General features: G+C 41.6%; 1 protein-coding gene across 1 annotated transcript in view; it reads right to left on the bottom strand.

The window, feature by feature from the left end:
* The window catches only part of LOC117462119 (activated CDC42 kinase 1-like), a 38,494-nt gene extending 21,869 nt beyond the window's left edge, over positions 1–16,625 (bottom strand). Inside the window, 3 exon segments of the mRNA XM_034104192.2 lie at positions 6,945–7,015; positions 9,267–9,444; positions 16,118–16,625. Of these exon segments, the coding sequence (XP_033960083.1) occupies positions 6,945–7,015; positions 9,267–9,444; positions 16,118–16,180 (312 nt within the window). The 5' untranslated portion in view covers positions 16,181–16,625.
* Between the last annotated feature and the right edge of the window lie 1,806 nt (positions 16,626–18,431).

Raw genomic sequence — 18,431 nt, 5'->3', positions numbered from 1 at the left:
GTGTTATTTGAATAATGTACTCATAAAACATATGGTGGATACGCTATGTCAGCTAACTATGTATGTGTAACGAAAGAAGCACACACGTGTGCACACACACACACACACTCCCATCACATTTTGACGGACGGTCAGGGCCCCTCCCCGTCGCTATATTACGTACAGGGTACCCCTTGACCGTCAGGCTTCTACGGGCAGGGCGTCCCATAGACCTTCATTGCGGACAGCGGACCCCTTGACCATCAGGCTTCTACGGGCAGGGCGTCCCATAGATAGATCTTCATAGACCACGTGATCAACAACAATGGCCGACCTTCGTGTTATTCTCGGTGGAAAATGCCTATTTTAAGGTTCATTTGGCCATTAAAATGCGTTTTGATGTCATTTTATGCGAGTAATGAGTTTTTATTTCTGATTATTTGTGCAGTACATGTACATGATGTTTAGTTTGCTAGTTATGACGAAGATTACTTCATGAATGTGTACACATTCATGGTTGCTAAAGTTTTTTTGGTGGAAATGTGTTTTTTCACAGCAAAGTCACCCTCTGTACTTGGACTTATTGGGAGAATCTAAAGGCAAGAACATCCCAAATATTCATTTAGGTCTTTATTGTAGACCTTTAGTGTTGCCGTCTGTGAGAAAATACATGGGGCTCAGAGCCTCGTATTTTTAAAATCTTTTTTTCCTTCTAATTTGTTATTCTTTTCAAAATAACACACTGTTATTTTCTCACCAATAACACACAATTATCCTTGCTTTTATTTATTGGTTTAATTCCATAATCTCGGGCTTTTTTGGCGTCAGGAACTGCATTTCAAAATAAAAATAACCGGAAACAGACGTAGGCCTATAAGGGACATTTCGAGCATCATTGCGATTGTCAACATTTCTGAGTTTAGGATGGCCGAAGACACTACACTACCCATAATCCCCAGCTATCGTTTAGGACTACAGTCCCCGTGATTAATCTTCAAGCTCTGGGATTGGATGTTGGAGTGGCAGTGCGCCAAGGTTACGCCGAGCGTCAAACAGCTGTTTGAAATGGAACGAAACCACGCCAGACAATCCAAAACTGGAATCGAACGCCCCCCCAGAACTACACACTACACTATTGTGTTTCGCAAAATGTTCTATGGGACGTGTCTACTGTACGTTTTCGTTTTTCCCACAATTAAAAGTTGCCAGTATTAAACACAGTGGTGTTATCAAATGTAAAACATAGAATTAATAAATGGGTGAAAATTGCTGTCCATAATGTGCAGCATTAATATATAGCATTAATATATACCCACATGACAGCTCATTGCTACTTTGTAATTCTACTCCACTACAATTCAGAGGTTAACCTGGTATTTTTACTCCACTACACTTATTTGAGTTACTTTGAAGATTCTGATTAATGATGTGAAATATAAACAACCCTTAAATCAGACTTTAGTTACACCTGAGTAAAATTCAGGTAAGGTGATTGTCAAGTGCAAACAATCAGGAGAGATATTTTATAGTTGGTACTTGAGAAGACTAAACATGTATCTGCAATTGACATGAATGGAAACGAGTAATAAAGTATATTCATTACTCGTTATTCTCTACTAATAGTTAATTAAAGACTGTATATTATGGCTATTTTGCACATCCCTTTCAAGATTTCAAGATTTTCAAAGGTTTATTGACATATCATACACAACTACGGTGTAGTTATGCATGAATGAAAAACTTGGGTCACAGGTTCCTCAACAGTGCATTACAAGACATCTATCAATATGTGTGTACCTCCACCATTAAACTGTCATATTCTGCACATTTCTTATTCTATCTATCTACATAAGAATATAATCCATATGTATAATATTAGTTAAAATTAGTGCTTCAACATAGTTAACATTGCAGGAAAGCAATATATTAGACGTTAAGTACTTTGTCAGGCTTAATATTTATCTGTAGATAGATACCCCCAAAGTTTTTTTCTTATTTAAAAGAAGACCTTAATCTGTTATTTAATGTTTAAATAAAGGTTAATTCGTTTTTCTGTTTTGCACCTCCTCCTATTAATATCTTTGTACATCCTGCACTAAACTGTTTTATTGTAGAGATCACTGATAGTATCTTCTTAATTTTTTATATTCTATATTTATATCACAGACCTTCTACTTTCCCCCTATGAAAGTATGTACTCTTCATATTTTTTTAATCAAATATAACACATAAAAACAATAATTCAATAACGTGCTTTAACCACTAGGCGGTGCACACAAGGTACACACAGCCATAATAACTTTGTATTATTAGTGTAGGACACTTATGTATGTACAACATCTGAAGATGTGTAGTTTTATTCATGCTTTCACATAATTTTACAGCATATTGCTATACTATTTCAGACTCAGTATTTACATTCTTACATTCAAAATTCAATCCAATTCAAATCAGTAATATCTTTAAAAACTACAGTCCTTTTATATCAGCTGTGCACCGTTATGGTGTAAATATAACCTATCTATGAATTAGATCAAATGTAAAAGTCAGCCGAATTAGTGTTGATACTGCAAGGAGACGTATTGTGTGAAGAGAAATTGAAGATGTTGTTTAATTGTTGATATATTTATGATCCACGTCAAGTATTCAGTTTCGGCGGCATTTCTTCAGTTTTTCCAAAGGTCTTCTCATCAGGGCGCTATAAATAAAGAACTACGGCAGATCTGTAATATTTAATGCAGCCGAACCGTGTATTACAATGCCGTTATGTGATGACTTTCAAAGAGAAAAGCAAGAGCACTCGGAATTAAGTATTATTTTAAAATGTTTTCCGGATTTCATATAATATAAACACCAAATCCCAGCATGCATTGCGGCTAAAACAGCGTAGCTGAGGATCTTGGGTAATCACTCGAAATGCCTACATCTGTTTCCGGTTATTTTTATTTTGAAATTCAGTTCCTGACGAACGCCAAAAAAGCCAGAGATTATGGAATTAAACCAATAAATAAAAGCAAAGATAATTGTGTGTTATTGGTGAGAAAATAACAGTGTGTTATTTTGAAAAGAATAACAAATTAGAAGGAAAAAAAGATTTTAAAAATACGAGGCTCTGAGCCCCATGTATTTTCTCACAGACGGCAACACTAAAGGTCTAAAATAAAGACCTAAATGAATATTTGGGATGTTCTTGCCTTTAGATTCTCCCAATAAGTCCAAGTACAGAGGGTGACTTTGCTGTGAAAAAACACATTTCCACCAAAAAAACGTTAGCAACCATGTGTACACATTCATGAAGTAATCTTCGTCATAACTAGCAAACTAAACATCATGTACATGTACTGCACAAATAATCAGAAATACAAACTCATTACTCGCATAAAATGACATCAAAACGCATTTTAATGGCCAAATGAACCTTAAAATAGGCATTTTCCACCGAGAATAACACGAAGGTCGGCCATTGTTGTTGATCACGTGGTCTATGAAGATCTATCTATGGGACGCCCTGCCCGTAGAAGCCTGACGGTCAAGGGGTCCGCTGTCCGCAATGAAGGTCTATGGGACGCCCTGCCCGTAGAAGCCTGACGGGCAAGGGGTACCCTGTACGTAATATAGCGACGGGGAGGGGCCCTGACCGTCCGTCAAAATGTGACGGGATGGGAGTGAGAACACACACACACACACACACACACACACACACACACACACACACACACACACACACACACACACACACACACACACACACACACACACACACACACACACACACACACACACACAATTATTATTATCAGATAGAGACATTTCCAGCCTCTTGGCTTAACAGAGCAGGAATGACTTAGCAGTTAGGAAGTACTCATTAAGAAGCACGATTAGATTAAGTGACCTGAATGTATCCATGTGTGTTTTTGTAGGTGAGCTTCCCCGAGTTGTAACCTATACAATGTGTGTTCTGTGCAGAGCCATTCATGAAAACCTTTGTTTTGAGGCCCTAAATAAGACACGGAAAAAACAAGGGTTCCGTCAACATTGCTCCATGGGAAATTGGCATCCTAGGAGGGGATGTTGGCCGAGTGGACCCTAATGTTTGCTCAGATGGTTTACTCTGATGACGTCTGATGGCTAAAATGATTTCATCATGCTAAGAGCAACCCAGATCTAAATAGTTTACCGTAAAAATGCTGACGGTGATTTATGTGACAGTTTGAAATTCTTGGAAATATTAATGACGTTAAGTGTACACAACTGAACAAAATATATTACTTATAGCAAAGGTGCAGTTGAAACAGGTGTTTTTTTTGTCAAAGGCAAAGCAAATTAATTCCAAAGCAATACAATAAAGTCATTGTTGTTTCATTTCCCCAGAAAGTTGAATGAGACCAACGTGAACTCATTATTGGCTGGCAAACAAAGGTCAGTATTTAGAAACAGCACCGTCAGTGAAAAAGAGGTGTCGATGAATGCCCAGTGCCCGACATATTTGACTGGCCCAGATATAAACAGTAGCGAGCGGTGTGTGGTTTCACATTCACACCGGACCAGACATGACATAATGCTGCAGACCTTTTTAAAAACACCACATCTCTGTGGTCGCTGTGTGTATGGGTTTCAAATAGGAGGCTCGACATTCAAAAGATTCTGAATATGGCAGCGCGTGAACACACACACACACACACACACACACACACACACACACACACACACACACACACACACACACACACACACACACACACACACACACACACACACACACACACACACACACACACACACACACACACACACACACACACACACACACACACACACACACACACACACACACACACACACACACACACACACACACACACACACACACGTAGGGGGCTGAGGAAGCAGATTGCTCTAGCAGAGGATGGTGCCAGAGGCGTAAAACGGACAGGTGTAATTATAGAAGGCAAGCACCGTCCTCTGGGCACTGAGACTTCAACTGAGAACAGCAAAAACACACACACACCCTCACACACACAAACTCCCTACTGCCTCCGTTTTAAACCTTGTATGTGTTTAGGTATATATTCCATGAGCGTGTGTATAAGGTTGCTTTAACTTTTTTATAAGCAAGGTTTCCATCCGAATGTTTTGCAATTTCTTAAAGAAGCCCTTTCATGCATTTTGGGGTTTTTCCTTTCCTGTAGTGTGTTATGTCATTTTGTGTGCATGTAAATGGTCTGAAAACGCTAAATTCCTTTCCTGAAACGCCTCCATTGGACTCCTTTGTTAAGTTCCGCAACATAGTGACATCACTACGTAACACTCATGTTTCTATTGGCTAGCGCTCCACCACATTAAACATGATAGTCTAAGGGGCGGTACATCTCTAAGTGGTAACTAAGCATAAAAAAGGTTTTATTCTTGTAATATTTCAAGATTTTAGATTTATCTTAATTGTCTGTGTTTCCACTCAGGTTTTTAATGCACAAGTTGAAATCAGAAAGAGATGGATGGGAATGCACCTTCACACTCGACATTATAAATGGCCCGCTGGCCCGGAAGCACTATTTAGATACCCCGGGCCAGCATAACGTACTTTCCACTTGCCCGCTCGGGCCACTAAAAATATTGCTTTAAACAAAATGTCCTGTGGTATTGGTATTTTGACTAGCAATTTAGTTACATTTTTTCGTTTATCAACGCTACAACATAGCGTTCCGTGAGTCGCTTGTCGTTGTTGGGGGAAAAGCAAACAGCTGTTTGCTGCGGAGCGCAGCGCGAGCAGGCTCCCGTGAGCGGGAGCGCGCTCCTTCACTACAGACTATCGCGCCACCTAACCATTTGCCAAAAATGTTTTTAATACCAGCGGTAGCAGGGCAAAAAACAATCTTCAAATAAAAGAAAGGGAGTATGCGAAGAAGAGGGAGAGAAAGTTTCAGCCAGCTTGATCGATGGAGTTGGCTTCTATAGAGTGGTGACGCGTCCTAAAACCCTTTTATAATCTATCGATTAGATTTATGATTCGAACATTATAAAAATAGGGTAGACATGTGGAGATTATCCGGCTGAACAAAACGTGCATTTATCAAACAGGTTTGTTTTCCACAGATGCTATTTTCCAAAACCCTGTGGAGAAATCCCGTTGCTTTTTGTCGAGGGAACCAGCAGCTTACTTCCATGTTTTAGGACGCGTGATATGATGCCAATATAAACAAGGTCTTCTGTCGGCTCTGGACATCAATGCCGACCTATGCTGACAAGTAAGTGAAGAGTAGACAATATAAAGGTATTGGCGAAATGTCCCAGCAGTTTAGGATAATGAAGGTTCTAATCCAATCAATTACATAGCCATTACATTTCTAACTCCTAATGACAGGAAGGCAGAAAGTGCATTATACAAATAATAATACTCATAATAGCAGACATTTTTTAACAATGACCACAATATCATTATTTTAATAAACCAAATATGAACAATTGAGGAGAATGAGGAAGAACTGATGATTCAAATGTTGTAATACAAGTAGTAATGTAGTTAGTGCATAAATTACTATTGCAACAAATGTGTAAATTTTCTTCATTATTAGTCGATTTTTTTTTTGGTGGACGAATGCTCCGGGCCAGTGGTTACAATGGTGGGGCCAGTGATAATACAATTCTTGAATTGCAGGGGTAATGTCTACCCCTGCATTAAGGGATGAACTTGATCAGATCATATCATCTGTACAAGGGGAAAGTTTGTGCCATATTGTTCATGAGTGTGTCAACGCTAGGACGAAAATGCAGACCATGGCCACCATGGCGACACAACGTTAAGCATACCCTGTACCATAATATATAAGTACTGTGTGTGTGTGTGTGTGTGTGTGTGTGTGTGTGTGTGTGTGTGTGTGTGTGTGTGTGTGTGTGTGTGTGTGTGTGTGTGTGTGTGTGTGTGTGTGTGTGTGTGTGTGTGTGTGTTTCCTGTCTATGTCTGTCACCTTGCTCATCCAGGACTTGCGCTTGCACATGGCTTTTCTCCTTTTCACAGCCTCCCACAGTCGTCTCTGTCCTTTAGGAAAATAAAAAAAAAGAACAAGAAAAATTCAGTGAAGGTCAGCAGATGATCAAAAGGACAAAGACAACAGCTTATCTCTCTGGGTTTAAGCATCAGGAAGTATCTTATGATCAGTTAAGAATGTACCTTATAGAAGGTATCATATACGAAAGGTGGACTATTTCAAATTCAACGTAGTCTCACATAATTGGAAGAAATTCAAATACACGCCTAGATTTATTAGGAAAGGGGAAACAAATACTATACTATATGCAAAGAAATAGGAGATAAAGAAATACAACATACAAAAGATATATGGAGAGCTTACAGAACAGTGAGCTAAGAAGTGATGAATATACGAGCAGGAGAAGTGGGTGTAATTAGTCGTAAGCGGCTCAGTAGAGGAGCCCCTGAGGGCCTCAGTGACTGGATTTGAAACATCACACTGCATACAATAGACTTGTGACTTAAGAGTCCCTTCCTATTGTGGCCAATTACCGGTTGTAAATGAAATAAGGGGTGTTAGTGATGGAGGATGTGCTCGAGCTATGCTGAGCACATTACAGCCGACAGAAGTAAAACTTGAGTGCGCCCTTAATTAAGCAGTTAAGGCTGTACAACTAATCACGTTTTTTTTATTGCAATATGCTAAAATATTTAGATGGCAGGAAGCTCAGTGTTTGTTATGTCCTATTTAGTGCACATGCGCCAACCGTGCATGCAGCCTTTTGCAGTTGCTCCTGCTATATTTGTATGATTTTCAACCTTTATTATTTGACCTGACTTGTTATTTTTCTGCTTTTCATAAATGTGAGAGTCTTAAGAGGGTGGGTGCTGTTGAAGACGTCCAGCCTTGTAATATGCTGTGCCTCAGAGGCTGTCACTGTGGACTTTTATTGCACAGTTTTTACTTCAACTTGTGTTTATATAAATATTTATTTATTTTCTTCTTATATAGTGCACAAAACCTCATTTGCATCTGAGATTAATTAAGTATTTGAATTGATTCATTATCAATGATTAATGTATCGCGAAAGAAAACTAGAAATCCTATTCAACTGACACAAAAATAAATAAATAACCACACAATAATAATTTAATATATTTTTGCCATAAATAATGACCGAGTTGTCCTTCAATATATGTGCATTTTATCGTAATTGCGATCAGTCAAAAATAATCGCAATTCGTTATTTTTTTCCCGAAATAGAGAACCGCTGCACATAGAGAACCGCAGTGACGCGTCCTAAAACCCGGAAGTCAACTCCTTCCGGTTCCTTCGACAGAAATGCAATGCAAATTCTCCATAGGATTTTGGAAAATAGCTCGAAATAAGGTCTGTGGTTGACTGTTCTCTTATCATTTTCGAATCATAAATTTATCGATTAGATTTTTTATTCAAAAATTATAAAAGTAGGGTAGACATGTGGATATTATCCAGCTGAATAAAACGTTATCCGTCTCTTAAATGTGTGTCAACCACAGACCTTATTTCGAGCTATTTTCCAAAATCCTATGGAGAAATTGCATTGCATTTTTGTCGAAGGAACCGGAAGAAGTTTACTTCCGGGTTTTAGGACGCGTCACTGCGGTTCTCTATGTGCAGCCCTAGAACCAATTAGTGATGTTACGTTCACGAACGATCCAATTCTTTTGAACGGCCCTTTGGTAAGAACGAAGGGAACCGAGTCTTACTTGGTTGTTTTTATCGTTGGTTCAATGCCTATACCCCAGGCTCACCAAGCTCATGGTGGAAAGGCTTTGCATTGTGGCAACGTCCGTTCACTCAGAGAAAATATTCTCCAAGACTGGACAAATCTTCTCAGAGAGGAAAAATCGCATTAAGTCCTCAAAAGTGAGGAAACGTGCTTTTCTGAATGCAAATTTGCCAGTTAGTAACCCCGCCCCCTTGTTAAAAAAAACGGCTCTTTTGAACGGCTCTCGGAAAGGAACGGAGCCATAAGATCCGGCTCCCTTCAAAGAGCCGTAATTCCCATCACTAGAACCAATGTTTAGAAAGAAATACCAATGTTGTTGAGGCATTTAATCATGGACATTAACAATTTGCTCACAGCAGCAACCGCTCCTCTTTTTATGCTCAGTTTAAGTGTAATTTTGTCGTGGTTAAGATTATATTCAAGAGCCTAGCATGGCTGACACAGAATTTGGCCTTTGAGTAGACTGATCATAGATGTTTAAGAACTCGTACTGTGCAAACAATCTTTCTCAAGTACAAAACAACCTGCACACACACACAGTTTCTCACCAGGTCGACCCATGCCAATTTTCTCCAGGTCTTCATTCTTGACGTAGTCGAAGTGTGACAGCCGCGTAACGTTAAGGTCATCTCGGATCCGTAGGAGGTACTGCTGCAGCTGCACCTCCATCAGCAGCTCCAGCAGCCATTCTGTGCCTTCTTCACACTGCATGCTACTGCCCAGTTTCTGTAAAAGACCCACAAAGAGCACAGGAAACTGAGTTCAATGTTCTTTCAACACATTCTTAAATGCTTGGTCCCACAGCTATTGAATACAGTTGAATAGAAAGTCACTGAGAAACAATACAACTATTCTTTTCTGTAAAAAAAGGAGAGGAAACTGAGCGCTCATGTAATTGTTACAGCCCACTGAAATACCTGCTTGGACTTAAAATCCACAAGCCAAGTTATTAGATGCTATTTAGGGATGCAGCGAATAGTAAAGAACTTCAATCATAACGCTTTAATTTCAAATTCTAAAAACAACATTTGAATGCTCTGCAGCTTATTTTTTTATTGTTTCTATCCATCAACCCTATTTATCCTATACACTCAAAAATACACACACATTTCGATACACAAGCACACACTGCAGACTGGGTTGGCCTAATTGGCCTCACATAAACAAGGTCATGTTGGGCTAAATATAGCATTAACTGCTCGTCAGTGGTTCAAAAACTGACAACACTTATTTACTTAGTAATAAATAGTTGATTACCGTAATTTTCGGACTATATGCCGCGCCTTTTTCCCCATTTTCCGACCCTGCGGCTTATATAATGGTGCGGCTAATCTATGGATTTTTACAGCTAACGGCCACTAGGGGACCTCCTAAATCTATGGATTTTACAGGTTACAGTCCACCACCTTTAACTCTATGGGCTCTATGGCCGGTCCGCGCCCCCCACCTTTAAGCGGCGGGCTCCAGCAGGAAAAGCTGGAGGCCGGAAAAGAGTGAGACAGGTAGCGCGCAAAAGTAAAAGTGGAACCGAGAGTGGTACGAGAGACATTACGAGAGCGAGACAGTTTGTGCAAAGGAAGTTTTCATGCACAAACCCTCATTATGGAAAACAAACGTAGAAATGCATATGATGCAGCTTTTAAGTTAAAGGCAGTCAATCTGGCAGTAAAAGTAGGAAATAGAGCTGCTGCACGTACCCTTGGCATCGATGAGTCAATGGTGAGACGTTGGAGATGCCAGCGGGAAGAACTGTCTCAATGCAAAAAGTCAAAAAAAGCTTTCAGAGGTAATAAAAGCAGATGGCCCGAACTTGAAGACTTTCTTGAAGATTGGGTGAACACACAGAGAGCAGACGGCCGAGGTGTTTCCACCGTGCAGATCTGACTGAAGGCCAAAACAGTCGCCACCTAAATGAAAATTGAAAATTTTAGAGGTGGACCATCCTGATGTTTCAGATTTATGAGACGAAAGGGACTGTCCATCAGGACGACTGTGTGTCAGCAACTCCCTCCCGACTACCAGGAAAAAATAACAAACTTCGGCAAATTCACACAAAGAAAGATAGAGGAATATTCCATCGGACCGGATCAGATCATACAAATGGATGAAGTGCCTTTGACGTTTGACCTGCCTCTCACTAGGACTGTTAACAAGAAAGGTGAATCGTCCATCACGTTGAGAACCACTGGCCACGAGAGAACGAATTGCACTTGTGTTCTTTGCTGCACAGCATCTGGATTAAAGCTTCCGCCAATGGTGATTTTTAAGCGGATTACAATGCCAAAAGAAAAGATCCCGAACGGCATCTCCTTTAAAGTCAACAAGAAAGGGTGGATGATGGAAAGCGTAATGAAGGAGTGGCTGATTGAGTGCTACGTCAAGCGCCCTGGAGGATTCTTTCGCCAAAAAAAAGCTTTGCTCGTTTTGGACAGCATGAGGGCCCATATAACAGATTCTGTGAAAGCAGCCATCAAGACCACAAACTCAATTCCAGCTGTGATTCCTGGGGGCACAACGAAGCATCTGCAGCCACTCGACATCAGTGTCAATCGTGCGTTCAAAGTGGCACTACGCGTTCAGTGGGAGGCGTGGATGACTAGCGGCGATAAATCATTCACCAAAACTGGTCGCATGCGAAAAGCAACTTTCGCTCAAGTTTGCGAGCGGATCCTGACAGCGTGGAGGAGTGTCAAAACATCCACGATCACCAACGGGTTCCAAAAGGCTGGACTGCTGCGTGATGAAGAGGAGGACGCCGCCACAGCTGAGGCCCTTCAGAGGCTGTTCGATTCCGACAGTGACGAAGAGGAGTTCGTTGGTTTTGAGAGCGACAACGAAGGAGAGAGGAGAATGGCTGACGAAGCCACCCTGAGCCTGTTCGTTTCCGACACTGAAGATGAGGACTTTGGTGGTTTTAGTACGCAGGAAGAAGACGAAGATGAGGATTAATGACTTGACTTTTCTGGTTACGCGCTTACTGTCGTGTTACAGGCACTTTATTTTGCACTTTTAAAAAAACACATTTAATTAAGCCATTGATATTGCCTCGTCAAGCGCTGTAAGCTTTGTTTTTTGTTATGGTACTACTGTAGGCTATAATGTAGATCAGTGGTTTTCAACTTTTTTCATGCCAAGGACCCCTAAATTGATACACGTTTGGCCGCGGACCCCCAATTGAAAATATTTTGTGCCGGGACCCCCAGAAGCAAAAATATAATATAAATATTCAAAGATGTGCACACTTTTTCAAGGTTTTTCAAAAATAGCCAAAGCTAAGTGGTTAAATGATTGTGATGCTATTAACTAATTTTGCTGGGGAACCCCTAGCACTACCTCAAGGACCACTGGTGGTCCCCGTACCACTGGTTGAAAACCACTGCTGTAGATCACTGCCGGTACGTGCGCTGGGAGCGCACCGTTTAAGTTTGCAAGTTGAAAAGTGTGTGTGTCTGAAATGCTATGTGATATAGTACAGTTTACACAGCACAGTACATGTTCTGTAGCTACTATTGCACTAAATGGTTACACTTGAATACGTTATGCAACTTGTTTGTTGAAACGTTAATAAATGGGAGCTTCCTCAAACAGCCATCTCTTTCCCGACAATCCCCTCTGTGCACAAACCCTTACATATGGTAATTAAACATTAAAACACCTGCGGCTTATAGTCCAGTGCGGCTTATATATGTACACATCATTCAATTTAGCTGCTGCGGCTTATATTCAGGTGCGCCTTATAGTCCGAAAATTACGGTACATAGATCTTGTGTCATTTTGGTGTTAACACCCTTTTAGTCAAAACTATGGTGGCTGACAGGTACAAACGCGTTAAAATGGCCCGATACACTTTCATTAGGAGAAATGTGCAGCGATTTCCAAAAAATTATACAAATAAAAAAAACACAAATGGGCCAAAACACGTGCAAATGAAGACAAATCTTCAACTTGATAACGCATTCGCAGCATTTACAAAACATTAGACCATTTGACGAAACATGCCCAGCGTTTACTAAAAGCACTGTAATGAAACCTGCAAATACAAAAAAGGCTACAAGAAGCTCAAAACACAACTGAAACGGGGACACTACGGAGTGCTTGTTGAGGTTTGGGGATTATAAAGTTGGCCAACTGTCGCCGTCACTAGAAACTTAACTCAAATGGAAGTTTGATTGGCTTATTTTAACGAAGTGATCGAAAGATGATTACTTCCGATATAATACAGATTGCTGTAAGCTAGCTAACTAACGTAGCTAACTTAGTCATTTCAAGTATACTGACAAAACCCTTACTTTTATTAAACAGACTAACTCAGTGACAGTGACAGTTGGCCAACATACAGCACGTTACTCCTAATGAAAGTGTTTTTGCACCTGTCGACCACCGTACAAACGGCAGTGGAAAGGGTAATTAAAAATATATAACTGCTCTTGAAAACAAAAAGAGATTGATACATGAGATGAATAACACACATCTGGTATCCATGACCCCCTAATCCCACCAGGAGCGTCTGCGCTGCGGCGTTTTTAGCGATCGCGGCCACTCTAGTCAATGGGTGCTATTCCACCAGACCCGCTGCGCCGCGGTGTAGCGCAGCGCGGCGCAGCGGGTCTGGTGGAATAGCACCCAATAGCACGCTCGAAGCGTCCCAGAAGCTCCTCGCCGCAAGGAATTTCTAAAATATAGGATGAATCCTATTTTTGACGCGGCGCAGCGCAGGCAGGAAGTGGAACGTTCATCCAACAACTGCGAGGCTGCACACACGACGCTCCGCTTCCGCAACGTTTTGAAACGCGCCTGGTGGGTTATGACGCAGGAGGAGGTCGCAGCGCGGCGCAGCGCAGACGCTTCCAGTGGGATCAGGGGGTAAGTGTCAGTAAAGAGAAACGGGAGGCTCCCTAACAATCTGACCACAATATATACACAATTTAAATGCAATTCCATTTAAATCCTGATGGGCTTTTTCAAAAGGACATCGCAGTTGAATAGAGAGTAAATCCAGTAAAGAACTTTAAAGATAAACCACTTCAAAAGCTCATCTTCTGAATTACACCTGCTCACACTGCTCCACAGTACTGTTCCCATACTCATTGGGGGAAGTGTCACAAAAAAATGACAAACATTCCTAATCTGCAGAGACTGACAGGGAGGGGTGCAGGCTCCTAGGCATAGGGGTCACTTCACTGAGTAGCAATTACACCAAGTGAATGAGGAACTTCCTGTGCTGGGGTAGGCAGGTTACAAGGTCCAGAGGGTCAGAGGTCGTGGCTTCCTTTCCGTCATTCAAACGTCTTAATGGGCTCGGTTAGAGGTCACTTTCTATTGCTAAATGACCTGTGGAGTTAAAGAACGCCTTTCTTTCACACACAAACACACACCTAATAATTGGTTGTAAAGAAAATAGGCATCTACTGTGTCTACTGTGCCTTTTTCAGAGTGGATTTTCACATGAATTTGGGATGCAATGAGGCCGTTTGAGAACTCAATCCCCGATGGTTGTGCCAGATGTCCGTATCCTGATACAAATTCATTGCAATGCACATTAAAGTGGGTCAGCTGATATCTCTTGAGCCATGTCTAAACATGCGGCTTTGGCTCACAAATGGAAAATAGTCCACTTGAAGAGAAATCCTCCGTTTCGCGCTTAGCAGGTAAGCCCATTATCAACCGAACACAATATAATATAATAACCTGTGAGATCCACTTCATAGAGAAGCAGGATGCACAGAATGCCTGTGGCTTTAGGATTAACTACAGTTGCAGTCACTTGAATCTGTCGCCATATTTTGCATTTTGCTGCATCATGCCTGACCCCTACTCTGAGAAAGACGATACAACCGTCTGTTTGGCTGTTCCACTTCGCCCTCAACTGTGCCAAATGCTCTCCTACCACAATCATTTCCACCACAATTAGGAGTTTAGATCAAATTAAAATATTGTTTTTGCATCCAGGAAAGAAACATATTTTTTTAAAGCGTGCTATAGTCCAATATGGGGCGTAACTTTATTTGTCCTCCACATTGCAGTCCAGAGTCTGGTCTTCCTTGGCAGTCAACATGCAAGTGTTATTTCACTTGACGGTGCCAAAAACGCAAGTCAGCTTCCTCTTGGGCCTCTTTCCATGACAGTGTCATATCTGAGGCATGAGGGGTCAAAATCAAGGTGCTTGAGCTCCTCATATCAGATTACTCTGTCAACTTGCTAACCAATTTACAAAACTCATTAAAACAAGATTTTTGGAGACAGGTGCTGCTCAGACGTTGTGTACATTGTCAAACGTCCACTTGTAAAGGTGGGTCAGATAGGTTGTGTCTTATGACAAAGATCATGTATTGTTGCCAACCAATATAGCAAATAACATTTTGGAAAATTGTATGTTTTTTGTTATCTTGTCATATATTAGACATCTTGAGCTGCCTATCTTGTTTTTTCTATAATGGAGGAAGAATCACGTTATGGAGGTGTGAGTTCAGCAGGAGAAACACTACGTCCAAACTCCTTTTGAGGAATCCATCAAGGGCCAGTATTAGGGCTCTTAATAATGTCATGTCAAACCTTTCTAAACATGTTTAAAGGAAAATGAACTGTGACAAGTATAACACAATTAGTACCCAGTGCAAAATCAGAGTAATACACACGACAGAAACAACACGTTTGATACAGAAAAAGGGGAGATGGATGTAGGAGTTCAGATGCGGAATAACAACAACATGATGTCCCTGCTGAGAAATGCCTCTGGCCTGAACTCATTCCCCATGGTAGTGGAGAAATAAATGCGCACACACGCACACACACACACACACACACACACACACACACACACACACACACACACACACACACACACACACACACACACACACACACACACACACACACACACACACACACACACACACACACACACACTCCTGGCCAAAGCCATGTCCTGTATCAGATCAATTCTGCTCTAACATCCTGCTGCAATAACAACAACGGTCCCAGAGGATGGCCCTTAGTCCAGCTGAGAGCTCACACGCACGCACGCACGCACGCACGCGCGCGCACACACACACACACACACACACACACACACACACACACACACACACACACACACACACACACACACACACACACACACACACACACACACACACACACACACACACACACACACACACACACACACACACACACACACACACACACACACACACACACACACACACACACACACACACACACACACACACACACACACACACACACATGATATTCATAATACAAACGCTATGTCCAAACATCTGGGAGGACCACCTGATTCTGACTAAAGTTACTAAAAGTCCATGTCATATTTCATAATGTTAAAAATCCTCAATGGACCAGGGATAGCAGTCATCAGACGGGACACCAGACTTACTCGATATACGTGAAAGTGTGCCAGGAAGGGGAATGACTTTTTCAGCATGTCAAAGCGCCGCATCCTGAATTCCTTCGTCTGGATGAATGAAAATAGAAAGAAACGTGTGCTTCTAAAATGCCAGAGGTGGCTGCTTGTCTCTTATACCATTACCAGAGATACAGTCCTTCCAATTTGACGTTTCCAGTCTATGAGGGGATTCCATGAAGCGTGCACGCTCCTCAAATCCAAAGCCCAGAACCCAAGAAGAAAAACTTCCTAAGATCCTGGAAGCAAATCTCCAACATTCCATGGCGGGGCAAAAGTCCTGTAAGCCCCTTGTTTGGTCAGCTCCCTCGAGAAGGCAAGCAGGCATCCATGCAGCACCTCAGCATGCAAGAGATTACGATGATCTTTTAATATTTGGGAAAATATGTGTAAAGAGCTGGTGTTTGTAGCAGATCAATGCTCTCAGCGTTGCCCTGTGCCAGTCACAGCCATGTGTCCCCTTCAGACAGCAGCGAGCCAGTGATCCAAACTTCAGAAATAAGTCACTCCTCCTTCCTCCCTTCCTTTCACTCCCTCACAGACACAGACTCCCCCTCTATGTCTGTCTGTCTTTGCACGTGCAGCTACTGTCTGTTTGCTTTTCCATCCCACCATCGAGCATGGGGCTAAAAATAGGAGCGACTTCTCCCCGATTGAATCGCTTGCCAGTCGGACGTGAGAGCCAGGCCGAGTGACTGTCTCTGGTTTCACATGTTAGGGCGCAACGAGATGTTTGTCCGCTCGGTTACGGAGAACAGCAAAGTGGGATTATGCAACTTTCTCCCAAAATGTACCCCCTTTTCCCACCCCCCCCCCCCCTATCTTTCTGACCCCCCCCTGCAGTCAGGCCGGCAGTCCGTGCAGCGCAGAGCAGTGCGTGGTGCGGAGGACAGAGGCTTCATGGTATTCAGCCCCGAGGAGCATTTGATCCAGGGCCAAAGGTCACATTCAACTGCAGGATGGAGAGCTTGTTTCCTGTGATGCAAGCCCCGAATACACACACGCATACCCAGGCCCACAACCTCTTCTTCCCGCCACAATACATTTTCACTTTTGGGGTTTTCTAGTTAGACTTGAACTGGAACCACTGGTTTTGAGGACACTTGTGACACTCTTTTGTTATACTGTACAATCTGGGGGTAGTGAAAAGGACCAAGTGTGTATGGGAATATTTATAAAGAGGTCCTACAACTAAAAGGGATAATAATACCTTTAAGACTTTAAGAGTATCTCAACAAACCCAGACGCCAACTTCAAGCACCATCCAACTGAAATGATTGATTGATTAGTTTATCAGTTTAAAGTCATTTTCCAAATACAATAGTTTCAGCTTCTCAGAGTTTAGTCAAATGCGTGTATGGCTTGGTCTAACATTGGCATTACGCTCATCATTAGGGTTAACCATTGTTTGGGGTTTGAACTTATGATTGGACAAAAACAGCTAATTTGTTGGATAATTGTATTAACTTAGGCTTTAGAGAAGCATTAAAGCACTCAATTATGTATCACTTAAAGTACGAGATGATCAATAGACTAATTGATCAGTTGCAGCACTACACATTAAAGCAATTTAATGTACTTTTTAGATTAGACAAGAACTTTATTGTAATTTCTAACCAGCAGTGTGAAAGAAGCAGTACAGTGCAGTGTTATATATAGGCATTATACAAATAGATACATATATGACAGAGCTAGTATTTAAAAGTATGAACACTATATGTGGGTAAATACACTATGGCAGTTTAAATATAACACACTATAGACGGTGAGACTTTTATAAATATGACTAAATATGAGTATGACATAAAAGATATAACTGTACTTGTGTGTCATTTTTAACCTAAAAAGCAGGTTGAAAGATGGCAGTGTGTGGCTTACGAACCGTCACAGCCCAGTAGCAGCAGACTGAGTCCACTTATGCATTGCATAAACATTCACACATCTAACACACTAAATCATTTTCAAATAGAGCCAATGAAAAATGCCTGATGACTGGTGGATATAAATCACAGAGGGAGAAGATGTCTAGCAGAGGGTGACTTACAGTATACTAAAGCAAGAAACCAATTAACTTAACAATATCGACCCGGCCCAGGCCCCCCAAGTCCTCACCTCACCCTTCTCCTCCCCTCCTTCATTAATCTCTGCTCTTTCACTCTCTCTCAGCCTTCTCCCCTTCTTTATTTGGTGCTGCCTTTTATTTCCTGCCTCTAATCCTCCAACATTTGTATCTCTCTCCCCATCTGCTGACTATAAACAAACCCTTACCAGCTGCATTTCGGACCCT

This window comes from Pseudochaenichthys georgianus, chromosome 17, assembly GCF_902827115.2.
Source record: "Pseudochaenichthys georgianus chromosome 17, fPseGeo1.2, whole genome shotgun sequence".
Taxonomy (NCBI): Eukaryota; Metazoa; Chordata; class Actinopteri; order Perciformes; family Channichthyidae; genus Pseudochaenichthys; species Pseudochaenichthys georgianus.
This window is presented reverse-complemented; position numbering and strand designations above follow the sequence as displayed.